We start from the raw sequence: 19239 nt of genomic DNA, 5'->3' as shown, positions 1-19239 counted from the left end.
TGCATGTCTGAAATCAATTCTAAACTCATAACAGAATGCTTTCAATAATACTAAATTGTAAGCATTTGCTTGTTTTGTAGGTGGTCAAGTCAAATGCCCGACACACTTGTTCCGATGTGGTAGTGAGGAGTGTGTGGACCCAGATCTGGTGTGCAACAGAGTCTCTGACTGTGCAGACGGGTCTGATGAGGGTGTGGGCTGTCTGAAGAACAACTGCTCCAGCCCCAGCAGCCCATCATGCCAACACTACTGCCTCAACACTCCACATGGAGCGGTCAAACATTTCTTTAATTTTATATATAGTTTTATAATACCTAGGGCCAGATTTACCTAAATCAAATTAAGTGTGAGACCACAATCCGCTGATGGGAAAGTTCTGCAGGTGATCTAATGACAATGCACAAATTAAAGAACTAGGGGTGCTCCAATTGATTGGGTGCTGATTGTTATAGGCCGATAATAGCTTTATATAGTTTGATTGGTGGTTTCTATAAAGGATGATCAGATGAGACTCGTGATATAATTTTTTTTTTTTTTTAATGGCAGCTAAAATTGCTTCTCTACATTAACTGTCTAGTAGTTCTACCAGGTGTCTGAAAAAGACAATAAATATGCAATGTATTTGTGGAGAGTGGAGACATTGGAATGACAGCAAGAAACTAGAGCTGTGCGGGGATTTTTTTTTGTTTTTTTTGTGCATTTTCTTTCCTTCACAGCTGTGCGCTTTCGTTCCTCCCTGAAATCAGCTAGGTCAGTGATTGTCGTATAATGCAAGCTACTGTTGCTAAACTGCAGGATGTACTCGATAATAAATGGGTCATTAAAACCACACTAAGCCACAAAAGAGATGCTGTTCTCCAAGCGGCTTTCTGTGTGCATGTACGGAGAACACAGAAGCAAAGTGAACTTTGAGCTTTGTGTTCGTGCCTAAAATGGTTAAACACCAAGGTGTGAATTGACAGATTTCTGTGAGTATTTGCTTAAACATTGTCGTTATGTCTTAAGTGAACAAACCGTTAGTAAATAAGTTGCCTGTGTAACAGTATATTGGATCCATGCATTAGGTCTTAAGAGACCTATTATGCCCCTTTTTAAATGTGTCTGTGAAGTTTCAGCTCAAAATACCTCAGATAATTTATTATACCGTGTTGTAAATGCCCATTTTTGAGTGGAAGGAAAAACATGCTGTTTTGTCCATGTATCTTTAAATGCAAATGAGTTGCTGCTTTTGCCCCGCTTTCCAGAAGAGGGCAGAGCCTGTACCGCTCATGCCTCTCATACTCTGCCAAAAACTAAAACATTGGTTTGGATTTGATTCTCTATCGTGGTACATTGCAGTTCTGCATCATGAAAGTTTATTATCTGCATGCACACATCTGAAGCACGTGCACAGAGCTGGCTGTCAAACGCCGTGTCTGTATTAAACCAAAACTGGATGTGCACTAAAGCAAACTGTTTGTAAATCTGGTCCTTAATGTTTCAATCATGATTAAAACAACTTCAAATTTAAACACATTTTGAGCGAGAATATAAATGCAATCAGCTGTATGTTCAAATATTCTCTTGTGTTTCCAGAGATGTGGCTGTAAGACTGGCTTCAGGCTTCAGTCTGACGGTTTAACCTGCAATGACGTAGATGAATGTAAAGAGATTCTGCCCGCTGCCTGTAGTCATAACTGCGTCAACACGCTAGGCTCCTACCTGTGTCAATGCCACCCTGGATTTATACTAGAGCCAGATGGCCGCAGCTGCAAGACAGCAGGTATCAATCCATTCGTTTGTAAAGCGAACAACCACAGTTCACCTGTGTGCTGCTCTTCATCTGAAATGGGCCACAAAAAAATGCTAATGTGGGGCAAAAATATAATTGAAATAATTGTATGTGTATTTCCACAACTGGAAAATAGCAGAAATGAGCTTAGACCATATTGAGATCCATTAGTTTTTCTTTTCTTAGTGTTCTACTCTATTAATAGTAAATGTGAATCTTGTTTTTGTGCAGAGGAGCCCAGTCTTTTGGTCTCTGAACAGTACGAGCTGTTAAAGTTGGGTCTGCGAAGCTCCAATATTCAAGCTCTCACCACACCAGGACGGAAGCCCGTCTTCTCTCTGGACTATGACCTGAGAGAGCATAGAGTTTACTGGGTCAGTCTGGAGGAAGAGAGCATCAAATATGCCTTCCACGGAGAAAAGGACAACATTAGAACTATCGTCAAAGGTAAAACTTATTTTAATATTTAATAAGCTACGAGACGCCATGCTACTATATTGTGAAAACGGTCACTGTTGAAGGCCATTGTTAGGCACGACGACAAGTGTTTTCTAAGGGTGTTGTGCAATGACACACAGATCTGTTGGGTAAAGCGACCATAATAAATAAAACGTGTCTATTGACCAATGAGCATCAAGGACAGAAAAAAAGATGGACTGCGCACGTCTGTCTTCCACTGTAGAGAAAATGAAGCCAAAATATCCCTGAAACGGTCATTGCCGATTATGCCTGAATCTGCGCAGTAGTGATCCTGAGGTGGAGCCGTGGCATCAAGGTCCCGCCCGATACTCCCGCTACCGCAGAATCAAACGCAAGCACTGCAATCATGACGTTACACCCCATTTTATAGCATCAAATAACTAAAACCAAACTCACTGTAAAACAAAACTGTCTTTTTAGGTAGTTCTTATGCAGACTCATGATCAACATCTTTAGAAGAAAATGATATTTTAAAATGAAAGTGTAATTGGATTTATTTATTTATTTTTTGATTACATGGAGAGGGTGGGGTTCATGACCTTTACTGCATACGGTCACCGGGGGCGATGCATTGGCTTCACTTTTCAGGATGTGGGGCACACTTGGTCACATTGTAAAATTAGAATACCTTTGGAATAAAAAAGGATTGCTAAAAAAGGCATGTATTTAAATGCATGTAATGTGACCATTAACCAACATCAGAGAACTGTTAAATTATCGAAAAAAATTCCTTTTGCATCATTCAGTGTATGTCACATTTTATTACATTCAGAAATGTGAAATACCAGTAAATAAAACCATGTCTTACAAACATTATATACATGTATCTTGGTTCCTCCTCATTCCACCATAAATCCTTTCAATTTAATGTTATTCAGAACCGGAATGAAAAATATAAGTATAATTCAGACAAATTATATTTGCATTTGATTTATAAATAGAATTGATTGTAACCGCCAAGCCTAAATGAATTGAGCAAAACTGAAAATACTGGCTCACACACATCTCAATTAGCTCTAATCCAAATGTGTGCACTGCGTGTTGTGGCCTTGGCAGTAGTAGCATTACACAAGTCGCTTTGGAATACAAGCCGCACCATGTTTCAGATGATAAAGGCATTTCTTGAGAAATTATGCATTTAAGTATTTTAGGTCAAAGATTTTCAACTTGCAAGATTTTTTGGTTAAGGAAGGTATTCCCAAACTTGTTTGCATGTTCAGGTGTGAAGTCAGACTCCATTGCTATTGACTGGATGGGAAGGAACCTTTACTGGGTGGATGGTGTTGCTGGGCAGATTCTAGCAGTGAGATTGACCAGCAGCATTGTAAAGCCCCAAAACTACATTGTAATTCTGGATAAGGATTTGGAGCAGCCACGCTCACTTGCGCTGCTGCCGCAGAAAGGGTAAGAAGAACCTCCACAAGTTGGCGCTATTACATGATTGTTCATCTGTATGGATGCATAATGTCTCCAGCCATTGCTTGCAGGATAATGTTCTGGTCCGAGATCGGAGGTCCAGCACAGATCGAGCGCTCTAGCATGGACGGCTCGGACAGGAGGGTGGTGATCAGCCGTGGTCTCAACTGGCCCGTCAGTGTGACGGTGGACGTTTTGACGGACCGACTATATTGGACTGACAAGAAGCTCGGATGTATAGGCTCAGCGACATTTAATGGAGAGAAGATACGGGTAATTTTGAAGTATAACATTTTACTGTTCTGAAAATGGGAGGGTAAAATATATGATGGCACACTGTTTTTGAGCTCTACTAGAATAGGTTTTCATGCTTGAATGTAAAAAAAGCACCTTATTTTTCACATCCTCCATTGCAGCACCTGTTTAGATCGGTTTAGATTCTCTCTCTATGAAGCTCCTCCTTCTGAAAAGCACAGTGTGCTCTGATTGGTCAGCTGGTCTAGTGTGTTGTGACTGTTCAACCTGTTTGAGCATGTTTGGGAAATGTCTTGCCTCTTACAGTTTCAACACTACTAACTAACTCAACCAGGCCTCGTCCCTTTAATTCTGGATGTGCCTTGGGTGGGAATTATTTAAAATGAATTATTTCAGGGAGTTCAGAAACAGTGACACTTGATATAGAGAGTAACTCCTGCTGGAGGGACTTAGTGCTATAAGACCTTTTCCATGCACAAACAGCACGATTACACACTTAAAGATGAACATGTAAAAAACATGGAGTTTTTTTTTTGTTTCGTTGTTGTTTTTGCAGGTGCTACAGCTGTCTGAGATGCCCAGTCCTTTCTCTGTGGCGGTGTTTAATGACATGGTTTACTGGTCTGACACTCGTAGAAGATCCATTCAAGGTGCCAATAAACTGACTGGCAAGAACCGCAAAGTTTTCCTCAAGAGACCCGGACAGCCTTTCGGCCTCAAAGTGAGAATACATACTGTAGACATGTAGTAATGTCATCAAAGTTGTCTTATACATCAATATATCCTTGCATTACTGATGAGTGTCTCCTCTGTCTCTAGGTTGTGCACCCTCTCTTGCAGCCCAACGTGTCCAACCCCTGTAAGAAGCTCAAATGCTCCCACATGTGTTTGCTGGCTGCGGGGCTCAAAGCGGTGTGTCGCTGCCCGGCAGGACTTCTGTTGGCCGTGGACGGAGTCACTTGCACCGATTCCGATTCCTCTTTCCTTATGCTACTGTCATCTACCATGATCACTCAGGTACTCCGCTTGAGAACGACTGAAAGGCTTGTGACACACAATAGTTTGTCGCCAGGACAGGTTGCGGTGAACCAACCTGATAACCAACGAAAACTTAATTACAGAATATAACTAACTTGTTTTGTATGTATATGAGGAATGAGGCTTTTTGCCATCGATTGAGGTTTTTTTTTTTTTTTTTTTTTACTGAACCCGCAGTCCTTTGAGGAATATTGAGCCATTAATTCCCTGACCTCTCTTCTCCTGCTCAGATCTTCACCAAGAGCCTTCAAGGAGAGGTTGGGCTGAAGAGCTGGCCCGAGCACCGTAACCTGACTCTCCCTGGCGTGAAGGAGGCTTCAGACTTCGATCTGCTCCTCAGAGACCGCACCATCTCCCTAGCCGACGCGGGACAGGGCTCAGTGGCTCAGTTCAAACTCGGCGGCTCCGGCTTCACACTGATCGGCCCCGTGCTTCAGCTCAAAGGGGACCTGGTGACCGCTCTGGCTGTGGACTGGGTCACCCGTAACCTGTACTGGAGCAGCGTCAAGAGCCCGCAGCTGTACGTCACGTCCCCTGGAGGGAAGTTCACCGTCCTGGTGCTGCAGGCGGAGCTGGAGGGAACGCTCTCCATCGCCCTGCACCCTCCCTCGGGCCGGCTGTGCTTCACCGCAGTGGGGCGGGGGGGGCCCGAGCCCATGTCTCAGGTCCACTGCGCTCACATGGACGGGAGGAACCACACGCTGCTGTGGAGCAAAGCCAAGATTCCCGCTTCACTCGCCTTTTCTGAGAAGGGGACATCACTGTATTGGGCAGATATTGGTGCGTTAAAAGCAAAAATTACATTCCCCTTCCTCAAATATTACATTCCCCTTCCTCAAATATTACATTCCCCTTCCTCAAATATTACATTCCCCTTCCTCAAATATTACATTCCCCTTCCTCAAATATTACATTCCCCTTCCTCAAATATTACATTCCCCTTCCACAAATAGAGTACAGATTGATGTCTTTTATGGGCAAGTCTGTGGGAAAATAAGTTTATTATTATTATTATTATTATTATTATTATTATTATTATTATTATTATTATTATTATTATTATTATTATTATTATTATTACAACCACTAAACAAACTTGTATTTCCCAAAACAAAAACAAAAAAAGTTAACTACACACCAACATTGTAGATTCAGCCTAAATTAAGAGTTTAAAAGTGCGTAAACAGATTGTATCCTAAACTAGCTAGCTCCATTTTGTTTTCTACTTGTGGAAAGTGAATTTGTTTGTTTATTTGTTTGTTTTGAAAAACCACAGCATAAAAGTAAGCCATTCAATTCTTGTTCAAAACAATCAATAATGGCAGCTGACTTTGTTTTCTCCAGGCAGTGAACTGATTAGCTCTATTAATATAGACGGCTCTGGTTATAAGGAGTACAGCACCGGACCCGCCTTCATGATCTCTTTTGCCCGTATCGAGAACATCAACTTCTGGATCACCCTGGACAACGGTAACTATTCAAGACCTCAGAAAACCAGTTCCTGTGTCGTGCCACTAGATGGCATGAAGCCATTAACTTCCTGTCTTCACTCCTAAAATATACAAAAGATAGATCTTTAATATAAAATATATTTATTATTAAAATACAGCACTTCAACCAAGGCTTCTGTAACCAAGTCTCAAATAAAACTTGGACAGTAGTTTATGGGAAGTAAAATTCATAGACAATAGTTACAAAGTTATAAAATCATCAATCAAATTTCATGATATGTTGATTAATCAAGCTCCTATAAATATCAGTATTTGTTGAAGCGTTCAAACAAATGTAATTCAGGCAATAAAGACATTGCGTGAGCTTAGAATTATAAGGTTCTATCTCCACTTTTGGTCGAAATTGAGTTTTTGACATAATCTGATCCATTAGGTGTTTATTAATGCCTGTGTGGTGTTATTTTTGTAAACAAAATATTTTGTTAGTAGTTATTAATAAAATAAAAAGGTTCCATCTCCGTTGTGCCAGCTGGGATGTAAAAACTTTGATGCTCAATATCTCGGAACTACCCTAAACGGAGATAGAACCTTATAATTCTAAGCTCACGATTGCACATGAAATGCCTTTCTGTGTTAGAATTATGCAGTGTATTAATGCACCATGTTAAACAAAAAATCAGAATGGCAAAGGCCAGCTCTGTCAGCTGTGTGTGTGCTTTCTTCTTGAAACAGGGACAACTCAAGTGTGGTACAGCGACGGCTTCCAGCCCAAGCAGAAGTGGTTTGAGGTGAAGACGAGCGTTCTAGAGTTGAAGGCTTTCAGCAGGTCCAGTCAGAAAGGTGTGTGTGCGCACATGCGTGTGATATGAGTTGCACTGAGGGGCATGTCGTGTGTTCCACACAATAGACAGGAAGAGCTGTATGTCATTCTGAACAAATAGACACATCTAGAGTTCTCACTGAAGAACTATTATTGTACATGGTATGTAAATGTAAACTGCTTAAATTTCTGTATACTTGAAATGCCCCAGTCCAACACATTTAACCAAAATGCACACTATACAACAGAACACCCTGTGCTTAGTACTTTATCACTATGGTTTATTCCCCACACTGGAAATATAAGGCCAAATTCAGTGCATTGTGGGATTAAGATTTTTTTCTGTAAATTTTTTTTTTTTTTTCCTTTTTTTTTTTTGCCTCATTGTATCACTTTATTTATATCCAGTTTTTATCTTTTATATATTTGTTTTTTTAATTTTATCTTTTAAGTTTGTTTTATTTGTATCGTTTTTTTTATCTGATTTGATCTTATATATTTGAACTGATTTTACTTTATGTACTTTTTTATTATCATTTTTGTTTTTCTTTATTTTTATCTTAAGATAGTAATGTATTTATATAATTTCTTTTTTTGTTTTTCTTTATCATTTATCTATATTATATTTCTTTTTTTCTTTTTATCTATATTATAATTTCTTTATCATTTATCTATATTATATTTCTTTTTTCCTTATTGCTGAACACCAATACATTTATCTATACATTTAGATATTTTATTTTTTTCATAACTTTGTCTTAATTTTCTTTTATTTAAAAAATGTTTCATCTTTATCATATTTTAATTTATTATTTATAAACAAGATAAATAAATGCATATATCTATTTTTATTTTTCAGTAAGTCAGCCAGTGTTTCAGTCTGAACACTACAGTACTGTATGAGCTGTAACCCTCCCTAAAGTCAGTCATGTGACATCTGGTTTTGTCTTTTCAACCCACCAGGAACCAATGCCTGCTCTGAGAGCAATGGGGGCTGCAGTCACCTGTGCCTGCCGTATCCCGGGGGACGCTCGTGTCGCTGTGCGCAGGACTACCTTTCTGTGAACAAGACTAAATGTGTTTCCAACCTCAAGTGTCCTGTTGGCAGTAAAGCCTGCCGGGACGGCCTCAAGTGTGTCCCTGTGTCCAAGTTCTGCGACCAGGTCCCAGACTGCCAGGACCGATCGGATGAGGACTGTGAGTGATTCTAGTTGTCGTCATAACTAAGAATCTATTATATTATATTATATTATATTATATTATATTATATTATATTATATTATATTATATTATATTATATTATATTAATTATATTATATTAATTATATTATAATATCCTGGGGACAGTCCTGATTTTTGACACCCAAAATGTACGATGTGGACAGGAAGTTCATTACAGGAAAGAAGAGTACATTGTAACATTTATATAGCAACAAATAATTAAATAAATACATGGCGATAATACTGCATATCGCGCTATTGAGCCACTTAAAATTACCAAAAGGGAAATTCCTTCATCACGACAGCCCTAGATGTAGTTCACAGGCAGCCGATGAAGACCACAGGCCGCCATTATGCAAATGTGCCACCGTTACATATGCAGGTCACGGAAGTGAGATCGGAATTACTATTCCTTTTTTTGGGAGAACTTTTATTGTGCACTTTCGACTTTGCAGACCGTTTACATTGACGAAGCTAGATTACATGAGAGGGAATATTTGAATAAGCATAATAGGGGCACTTTATATTTTAGTGGGCATTTGTCATCTTGTAGTACAGCATTTTAATATGAATGATTTTTAAGCTGATATTAATGTTCAAAACTCGCACAAACCAGACTGTCTGACCTAAATGTCCTGCTTGTTGACAGGTGACCTTGTGAAAACCAAACCAGGTGTCAAATCCAAATCTGGGTCTTTCTCTCTGGGCTCTGCTGTGGAGCAGGATCTGGACGGGCCGTCGTGTGAGGAGCGATGCGGGAGTCACGGGAAGTGTGTGAGCGTGGAGGGAGAGCCGGTGTGTGAGTGTGAGGAGGGCTACAGCGGGGATCTCTGTCAGAAGAACACTAGCTCCAGCTCCACTGGCCTCGCTCTCTCACTCAGCCTTCTCTTCGGTGGAGCTCTGCTGGCCGCAGTCATCCTCAGGAGGAGGTTCACACTCTTAATATAATACATGCAGCTCTTCTGAGCCACTGACTTGGATTTACTATCCCAATATGATTTAATTTGCAGAAGGGTGCAGGCAGCAAGGGAAGAGGCTACTGAGAAAGAGACGCTGGTGCCTACTGACATGAAGGAGCACACAACCTACACTCAAAACTTTGATAATGAGTTGTATGATCCAGAAGAGGTACAATCATGTTTCTTTCTTTTTTTATTTTTTTATTTATTATTAACTAATCTGACAATCTTCTGGGGCACAAAAGGAGTTTTGAAGAATGCTTACAGTACATGGCTGTTTTACATACAATGATAGTGACTTATGGAGTAATAATTATCTGTGAATTTAAAAAGTAAATATTATATATTGTTTATTTGCACTGTTTTTGTGAACTAACATGTACAGTATTTGTGGATCTATGGAATTTGTGGAAATGTGGAACAATTCTTTTGGATCAAGGACAGCTAAGATCAAAATTTGACTAAACCTCACATTAAAAACCCAAGTCTTCTGAACCCGTTCAATATTCTGTCTGTCTTTCTGTTTGTCTGTCTTTTTTCTGTCTCTCTTTGTCTGTCTCATTCGTTCTTTACTTTTATTGTATGGAGCCCAGGAAGTCACCTGAAGGAGAAAGTTTACAAAAACTGGCCACAGATTTGTGGGTCTTGTTGTGTGAAAATACTCTTGATTCAGAATTTAATCATGACTCTTCTTCCCCTCTCTCCTGTAGGCTCCGATTCCTCCAGTTGTCACCACACCTGTTGTCAGCTAACTTGTTTCTGTTTCTTTTTTAAATGTCTAATAAAACAATTGACTTTGTAAGAAATAGGGTGTGGTTTACTTTCTTATTCAAATAAAAAAGCTTTGCAATGATTACACTACAGCCCTTTTTCATGTTAAAGTCTAATGTCAAGAAAAGTGTGGTGACGTAGGCTACGGTGTAACTGCAGGAGAAATATTTACACAGCACTTAGAAAGAAACAACGCAAGCTTAATGCCAGAACAGAAATGCAGACTTTAAGTCTTTGTATTTCTAACTTGAAACTACTTTTAAGCAGATGGTTGGCAAAAAGTTGATCTGATCTGTGCTCAATATTGTAGTGTCTCATTCAGTTGTAAAATACTCTTATTTTTATGGGGGTGTGTTTTCCTATAGGTCAAAGCTTTGAGGGCTTTATTGAATGGTAATTTGAGAATGGTGTGTGTTGTTCCTCCTTGGGCTTGAGTCACTACTTCTATGCACAAAACAAAACGCTTGTTTGGCTATTCAAATCAAGGCCTACTTTCAATACTCTGTTACTCCACCCCATCGCCCTCACTGAAACATGAGCCAGTATCTGAACAAGAGGAAGAGGCTCTCCGGTGTGTTCAAGTCAACTCGTACAGATCGTGTTTACAGTTGAACGCACATGAACGTCGCCACAATGTCGTAAATACGAGTGGGAAGCTCAGGATTTTCTTTAAGCCCCGATCAGAGTTGTGCGTGTCAGTGTAAAAGCGTTATAATTCATCAAACTTTAATCAATTGATCACCAGATCAAGGGGTCTGAGCAAGGGATGATCAATGATTTAATTGAGGGGTTTGGGATATCAATTCCATAGGCCTCCATGATATAAAATGCTGATCTCTACAGTTCAAGTTATTTAATGTTAAAATTTTAGCTTTTCCACACAAATTTACAGTTGGTAATGGAGTTTTTTTTTTTTTTTTTTTTTTTTTTTTTAAATAGAGAATTAAATAATTTGCATAAAGCAAAGAACCTAATAGAAAGTAGCCTTCATCAAATACTCAATAGGCTACTATTTGTGTTTACGTTAAGATACTCTTAGAAAAGTGGTGGTGTTTTTTGGCGATTCGAACATAACCTGATGGCCCTCATTTATCATTCTTGCGTAGAAATGGGCGTATATGTTGGCGTAAGATTATGCTTACACTGCTTTCACCGCCTGATTTATGAAGCTGTGCGTACCTTTGAAATCCAGGTGTACGCAATACCTGCGCTTGATAAATGCCGCGGCTGAAAACGAGCGTCATTAGAATAACACGCCCTATATTCACGTCTCCGCTCCCCCCCACGCCCTCAGTTTACGCCATGGACACACGGAAGACGGCAAAGAAGATACACTTCTTTGAGAAAGAGAAAGAGAAACCAGGGAAGTGGAAAGAAACAAAATTGATTTCTAGATTTTTATTATTAATGACGCTTATTGTTATTTAGAAGAAGAATGTCGTTATTATTATTATTTGTATTATTATTATTATTATTTAAAAGAAGAATGTCATTTATTTTGTCAGTCTGAATTATTTTTTGGTCATTGAAAGCCTTTCATTACTAAACCCAGTCCGTGCACACCTGCCGGGCCTAACCATCGTTTCAAAGAATAGTACAACGGCGAGCGCGTCGAGTATAAACGCCTCGTCCGTTTGGGGAGGTGCGCGCGCAGTCTGTGCGGAGACTCGCGCTGCCGAGCCAGGCGAAAGTATTTAACAAGGCTTGAAACGTCAGGTAAAGCGCACAGGCTCGCAACTGAAGGAATACATATGCCTACAAATCAAATGCTTTGGTAAAGTCACACAAATTAAACATTTACAGTACCAGTCAAAAGTTTGGAAACATTACTATTTTTAATGTTTTTGAAAGAAGTCTCTTATGCTCATCAAGCCAGCAGTTAAAAAAAAAACAACAAAAAAAAAAAAACAGTAATATTATGAAATATTATTACAATTTAAAATAATGGTTCTCTTTTTTAATATATTTTAAAATGTAATTTATTTTTGTGATGCAAAGCTGAATTGTCATCAGCAAGTACTCCAGTCTTTGGTGTCTTATGATCCTTCAGAAATCATTCTAATATGATGATTTGATACTCAGTTATTATCAATGATGGAAACAGTTGTGCTGTTTAATATATTTTTTTGGAATACTTTTTTCAGGATTCATTGATGAGTAAAACGTTAACAGCATTTATTCATAAAAACAGCATTTATTCAAAATAAAAACATTTCTAACAATATAAATCGTTACCATCACCTTTTATCAATTTAACGCATCCTTGTTGAATTAAAGTACTAATTTCTTTAAAAAAAAAATAGTTATTGTTCCCAAACTTTTGAACGGTAGTGAAATATTGTTACAAAAGATTTCTATTCTAAATAAACACAGTTCTTTTTAACTTTTTATTCATCAAATAATCCTAAAAAAAAGTATCTCAGGTTATAAAAAAAATATTAAGCAGCACAACTGTTTCCAACATTGATCATAAATCATCATATTAGAATGATTTCTGAAGGATCATAAGACACCAAAGACTGGAGTACTTGCTGATGAAAATTCAGCTTTGCATCACAAAAATAAATTACATTTTAAAGTGTATTAAAAAAGAGAATCATTATTTTAAATTGTAATAATATTACATAATATTACTGGGGTTTTTTTGTTGTTGTTTTTTAACTGCAGGCTTGATGAGCATAAGAGACTTCTTTCAAAAACATTAACGTTTCCAAACTTTTGACTGGTACTGTAAGTCCATGTTGCACAAAAATAAACACTGAAGTTTATAATTACTATGTTGTTTTTTTTACAGTGGGTCATAATATATCATATCTTTTAGTTTGTCAGTGCGTTTTGTGGTGTTAGGAATTGTTTTTCTGCGCATTCCCGCACTAACTCAAAACGTGCGTACATGTGCGTGCACCTCCTGAGCTGGTGTAGGATTTGAGCGTGCCGTACGCCAACGTCCATATTGATAAATCTCAAAGTCACCGTGGTTTTGGTTGTACGCCAGGTGTACGCTGGAAATTTGGTGTACGCACTTTTGTAAAATGAGGGCCGATGTGACGACTTTCTGTTCTGTGAGAAGCAAGCAGTCTGATTCAACAGATTCCCTTTGAATCGGTTCTACTGAATGAATCGTTCACGATTCGGACAGCATCGACCACTATTGGACACCAGCCGAGGAAAATCAATGAATTCACATCTTTACATTCCAGAGAAATAGTAACACTTTTTGAGATAATGTTGCAGCAGTATTGTAGTCACCAACAACAAAAACCGAGTTCATTTTCATATTTAACTTTTAAGATTATTCTTAACGTTGTAAGACTTTACGACAGTTCATTCTTTGAATCTTTAACTGTTGCAAAAACAGTTGGAATGATTTATGGACTCCGTGGGTTTATTTTCGGGGACTTTCTCGCATAAAGCTATCGTTTGAGTTCATTTTAAATAGCCATAAAACATATCTGCACTAAAATACGAATTAAGTCACATTGTGGCAGTCGTCCTCACGTGACCGCGCTGTGGATCGCAGTGAGATTAGAGAACAGGACGCGCGCCGCTGGGCGCGGAAATATGTGATTGTTTATAGGGTGTCCGCGCCCGCATGATACATACAACACTGATTTAAATATTGTCAGACTGTTACTACACTGTTATCTTCATCTCTGGCCCTTATTTGACCTGAAGTTCACTCCTCCTTGCCCACATCGTAGGCGACCAAACAGGTATCTTGTTTCACCGAGCGAACCAGGTGATGTGGTGAATGGGTGGGTCTCTTCTGCTTGAGAGCACTGCTTTATTCTTCACGTGTCAAGTTTCTGTCACTGGTTTCTCTTCCACATTTGTATATACAGTTAAACACCTAGAGTTTTGATTGTGTTTTCCACCTTTGACTTGGGAAATGGTGAGTATAGCTATTTGGACACTCTCGCTGTAGTTATTTTGTCTTAGGGCTTTAATTAACACGCTTTCTGAATGCTTCCATTGGCACTTAACTGTGTTATAAGGTAGTGTGTTTATGATGTCTTCATATGTAAATTTGCTTGGAAAATTTGCTTAGGAATAGCTATATACATTTGCTTCCTGGTGGTCAAGTTTACACTGGGATACATTTTTTACTTTGTCTCTTTCTAAAGAATTAGCCTAATTTAGTTAGTTTTTATTTTATTTTATTTTTATCAGAAAAGAAATGCTCAAATAAGAATTGAATCAGATCGTCCTGGTTGAACTGGCAACAAATTGCAATTCCACATTGTAATCTGTTTATGTGTTTAATTGTTTGATCCTTTTAGGATTGGTCCGGTGCAGAAATTCAATTCACAATTATTTCGCATTAATTTGCTAAATTATTTGCCAATTTAGTATCTCAGTCCACTTGTTCCAACAGAGAAAATTCAGAATGATTTCTGAAGGATCATGTGACACTGAAGACTGGAGTCAGCTTGTAAAAGAGTTATTTTAAATTGTAATAATATATATCACACACAATTACGTTTCGACTGTATTTATGATCATTAATAAGACATTTTTTATAAGTATTTTTTCATTGTGTCCTCGCCGTTAATTCAACTTATCCGTTACCCATAAAGTGGGGTAAGATGTGTCACGGCACATCTTTTTATGAAATGAGATTTCTATTTGATTAGAGCAGGGATAGGCGACGTCAGTCCTTGAGTGCCGCTGCCCTGCAGAGTCTAGCTCCAACTCTAATCAATATCTTCAGGCTAATCAATGGATTACTAAGGCTACAAGCAGAGGGTTTTTCAGGGTTGGAGCTAAACTCTCCAGGACATACATTGCCTATCCCTGGATTAGATAGATCCTGAAAAACAACTGGGCGTAGTTGCCTAGACGAGCAATGTTTCTCAGCTCCAGCCCTGGAGACCCACCTACCTACATGTTTTAATAAAAACGTCTGATCCAACTCGTCAGCTTCTTTGTGGGTTGTGCTGTAATATAGGGAGGCATCTGCGAGGTTAGTCCCGGGGACTGGATTTGAGAAACACTACAACTTTTGTAGGAGGTGGCACATCTTACCCCACTGTCCAGAACCTTGTTGCCACTAAGAGATTTTGAGGTGCGTGTCTGTGTTCTTGAAAGCGATTTATGCAGCAGTTTGTGTGTGTTTGACTCCAGAGCTTGGGTATGTCTGCCCCGTCCACCAGTCCTCTGGATGAAGAAGGTGGCGTGTCTCGTCATCTGGCTGCATGTGAACATGTCATATGCCAGTATGGTAGATGTGTGCTGGCCAACGGGGAGCCCGGCTGTGAGTGTACGCTGGGATACACGGGAGACTCCTGTGACGAAACCATCAATGAGGCTCTGTCTGTTCCTCTCACCGTCGGCGTCCTGGTGGTCATCGTCGGCTTCGTCGTCCTGTTCTTTGCGATGGCATTTTTCCGACAAAGGCTAAAGGCAAAGAAGAGGTGAGACTTTGCCTGGATTCATTTCTATTTCGGTTTATTCATTTTTTTTTTATTATTATTAATTTATTCAAGCCCTGCAGACCTTCTGTGATAATTTGAACTTTTTATGACCACACTCTCTTAAAAATAAAGATTTCAAAAGGTTTTTTTTTTTTTTTTTTTTTTGCAGCAATGCAATAGAATAACCATTTCTGGTTCCCCCAAGAACCTTCCAGTTAACAGTTCTTAAAAGAATCCTGTTTTCTTAGTGTGAAGAACAATTTAATAAGCTAAAGAACTTTTTGTGGAATGGAAATATTCTATGGATGTTAAAGGTTCTACACGGAACCATCAATGCCAATAAAGAACCTTTATTTTTAAGAGTGATTGTAAGGTTAGTTCCTTTTGTAAAATGTCATGTGTTGCAACTCCTCAAAAACGTTATGAATTAATAAATAATTTTACCTCATATATATTATATATATATATACAGTACTGTGCAAAAGTCTTAGGCATGTTAATATCCCCCCCCCCCCCCTATCTTTTGCTGTAGTGTGTCAGTAGGAAATATCAGTTTACATTTCCAAATATGTTTGGAAAATTCTTTCCAAACATTCTTTGTCATATATATATATATATATATTATATGTTTTACTTCTCGAAAATGATTACAATGGTTACAACACATTTACAGTACAGTGATATGAAATGTTATATAAAGGTTTTTAAATATATACTATACATAGGTGTGGGCAATATGTCCAAAATCTTATTTCGAGGTGAGAGAATTTATTAAAAATAAGAACATAGCAGCAAATTACAAAAAACAGGACAAATACAATAAAACAAAGATATAAACTTTACGTTTTTCAGCTACAGTAGGTTTATTTAACGTACCAAGAAATACTACAGAAATTGAATAAAGTGTGTTACTAAAACATGGCATAGTCTTCACTGTATGAACTGATTCTTATCAAAGATACAAAAGTGATTCGGTCGAGATCAGTGAGTCGGATCGGTCAAGATCCAGTCTATTATGCTGCTGTCCCTTTAAGACCGAATGCACTGGTCCAGTTTACTGACACACGCATCCGGTTTTCACAGAACTGTTAACGTTAATTTAAGACATAACCGACTATTTTTATGTGAATACTCCACACGAAAGGCATTTTGACATTATTGTGCATCTATCTGACCATTCAAGTGCAATAAGATCGAATTGATGACCGCGTGCTGTCTTGAGAGGTGGTTTCTCAGCTGTGTGTCAATTCTTTTTCATAGATTATTGTGCTCAACATCAAGCACATCCCTCTCTTTACTCTCTCATTCATGCATGTTTCTATGTCAATCTCACTTGTTTTTAACTTTAAGTAGTACTGTGCTACGCGGATATATTTACAGACCGCGAAAATAAATGATATAGGAAAATCTCTAACGATGGACACTTTATACCGTGGTCACGATAGTACCGTCATAACAGTATGTCACTTAGTGGCTATTTTTGGTACAGCACCTAAACAAAATCTCAAAGGAACCTCAGTTTTTGTGATATCAAGTTTAAATTTGGGACACAACTTGATTAGACGTGCAGCTTTTTTAGAGTCCACATTGTTTTCTATTGTTTGCTGAGTGTCTTCTTTAAAAAGTGACCAACCTTTGAAAGCATTCATGAAGTCTGTAAACTGATTTGACCTCTTTGTCTACAGAAAAAAGGCCGCTGAAGAATCCCTGATGAGAAATGGAGCGCATATTTAACATGTCTTAATGCAGCGTGCCATAAAACAGGTTTGTCATTCATTCTACATCACAGACCATGACCCTGATGAACTCTGTGGTCACAAAAGTAAACTCACACTGTTTCTCTCTCTGTGTTTCCCTCTTCAAACAGTACAATCATCGCATAAAGCACTTGTACGTCAAATACATCAGCTTTCCACCATGACACTTACCTCGCACTGAGATGTGCATGAATATATTCATATGTTATTGATGTACATTTGCAGGTATTTAAATTTCTTTGCATGCACTGAACATTTAAATGAAAACTATTGCATGTGAAATACATGAAGTTTGCAACACATTTAGATGATTTCTAAACATGGTTTGGACTGGCGTTCCTGTTAAACATGCATTGACTTGTTTCTAAAGCACGCCAGGTATTCCAGTGTGGTTATATTTGGCTCAGGGCTGTCTGGTGAGTTTCACTGACTGAAAGCTGATTCATTTCATAGACTGATGAGTATCTCTTTCAAACATTTATGGAAAACAGTCACCACAACTTCTATGGGTTGTATTTAATTTTACTTTTAGAGTTACATAACAGCTCTGCATGAAACCCTTTTTGTACAGTATTTTATAATAAAGATTTGTTTTGTTTATATAATTATGGCTGTTTGTATTTCAGGCAAACTGAAAGATTGATCCAACGCACTTCAACAATGTTTGCTATATAAATTAATAATAATAAAAAAATATATATATATAGTTTTAGATCGGTAAGATTTTTAATGTTTTTAAAAGAAGTCTCTTCTGCTCACCAAGGCTGCATTTATTTGATTAAAAATACAAACAAAAACAGTATTATTGTGAAATATTATTACAATTTAAATCCGCTGTTTTCTATGTGAATTTATAGTTAAGTGTAATTTATTCCTGTGATCAAAGCTGAATTTTCAGCATCATTACTGCAGTCTTCAGTGTCACATGATCCTTCAGATGTTTAAGAAACATTTATGATTATTATCAATGTTGAAAACAGTTTTTTACATTTTTATTTCATGATGCTATGATGAATAGAAAGTTCAAAAGAACAGCATTTATCTGAAATGGAAAGCTTTTGTAACATTAAACACTACCGTTCAAAAGTTTGGGGTCAGTAAGAATTTTAATTTTATTTTTGGGGGAAAGAAATAAAATAAATCAATACTTTTTTTCATTAAGGATGAGTTAAACTGATCAAAGGTTACAGTAAAGACATTTATAATGTTAGAAAATAAAACAGTCATTTTAAATTATCATAATATTTAACAATATTACTGTTTTTTATTGTTTTTTTAATCAAATAAATGCAGCCTTGGTGAGCAGAAGAGACTTCTTTTAAAAACATAAAAAATACTTTTGACCTGTTGTGTGTGTGTTTGTATATATATATATGTATATGGCGTTATCATTGTTTCCACATGAAATAAAAGGTCTTTTCCATTTTACTTTTCACTTTAATAATGTGAATAAATTTTCACATTTAGTTTGCTATATACTTTAGTTGGTTTCCATCTGTTATCATCAATATGCATGCAAAAATAAACATCAAGTTTATGTTCAGTTTTATATTTAGTAGGATAAATCACAAAGGAAGTATTGCTCCATATATTTCTATAGCAAGTGCATATTTGTATAAGTTTTTGTTTTACAAAAGTCCAAAGTATATTATCATTAGCATTCTTATTATTATAGTATAACATCTACAATATACTGTTGTAGTTATTCTTTTTAAACCAGTGTTAAAAGCTGTTGCCATTCTGATATTCATTTCTTTAGGTGGTCCTAAAGAAATGAATTTAGGAATGTGGGGGCCCCAAGCAAAATAGACATGGAGGACCCCCCCCACCCCCCACCCCACCGCACGCACACACGCACGCACGCACGCAAAGCCTACAGGAACTGT

At 37.8% G+C, this 19239-nt stretch overlaps 2 protein-coding genes across 7 annotated transcripts in view; both read left to right on the top strand.

Moving 5' to 3' along the window:
• Positions 1 to 10211, top strand: part of LOC307152664 (uncharacterized protein) — a 38261-nt gene extending 28050 nt beyond the window's left edge. Inside the window, exons 42-55 of the mRNA XM_079861490.1 lie at positions 81 to 274; positions 1576 to 1762; positions 2003 to 2218; positions 3472 to 3655; positions 3739 to 3940; positions 4479 to 4643; positions 4742 to 4939; positions 5191 to 5740; positions 6305 to 6430; positions 7144 to 7251; positions 8195 to 8428; positions 9102 to 9381; positions 9463 to 9580; positions 10122 to 10211. Of these exons, the coding sequence (XP_079717616.1) occupies positions 81 to 274; positions 1576 to 1762; positions 2003 to 2218; positions 3472 to 3655; positions 3739 to 3940; positions 4479 to 4643; positions 4742 to 4939; positions 5191 to 5740; positions 6305 to 6430; positions 7144 to 7251; positions 8195 to 8428; positions 9102 to 9381; positions 9463 to 9580; positions 10122 to 10163 (2804 nt within the window). The 3' untranslated portion in view covers positions 10164 to 10211. The remainder of the gene's footprint in view (positions 1 to 80; positions 275 to 1575; positions 1763 to 2002; positions 2219 to 3471; positions 3656 to 3738; positions 3941 to 4478; positions 4644 to 4741; positions 4940 to 5190; positions 5741 to 6304; positions 6431 to 7143; positions 7252 to 8194; positions 8429 to 9101; positions 9382 to 9462; positions 9581 to 10121) is intronic.
• Positions 10212 to 11707: 1496 nt separating this feature from the next.
• On the top strand, positions 11708 to 18034 carry LOC307153023 (uncharacterized protein). 6 transcript variants are annotated; one of them, XM_079862093.1, is made up of 4 exons: positions 11708 to 11898; positions 15307 to 15596; positions 17282 to 17360; positions 17464 to 18034. In XM_079862093.1, the coding sequence occupies exons 2-3, from the start codon at positions 15316 to 15318 to the stop codon at positions 17328 to 17330; spliced, it is 330 nt and encodes a 109-aa protein (XP_079718219.1). In that variant the 5' UTR covers positions 11708 to 11898; positions 15307 to 15315; the 3' UTR covers positions 17331 to 17360; positions 17464 to 18034. The 6 variants fall into 6 exon arrangements, with proteins under 6 accessions (XP_079718219.1, XP_079718220.1, XP_079718217.1 ...); XM_079862094.1 differs by lacking the exon at positions 11708 to 11898 and adding an exon at positions 11914 to 11956; XM_079862091.1 differs by lacking the exon at positions 11708 to 11898 and adding an exon at positions 13478 to 13921.
• The last annotated feature ends 1205 nt before the right edge of the window (positions 18035 to 19239 follow it).

Source organism: Squalius cephalus (assembly GCF_949319135.1).
Source record: "Squalius cephalus genome assembly, chromosome: 24".
Classification (NCBI taxonomy): Eukaryota; Metazoa; Chordata; class Actinopteri; order Cypriniformes; family Leuciscidae; genus Squalius; species Squalius cephalus.
The sequence above is the reverse complement of the archived record's forward strand: the minus strand, read 5'-3'. Positions and strand labels throughout refer to the sequence as shown.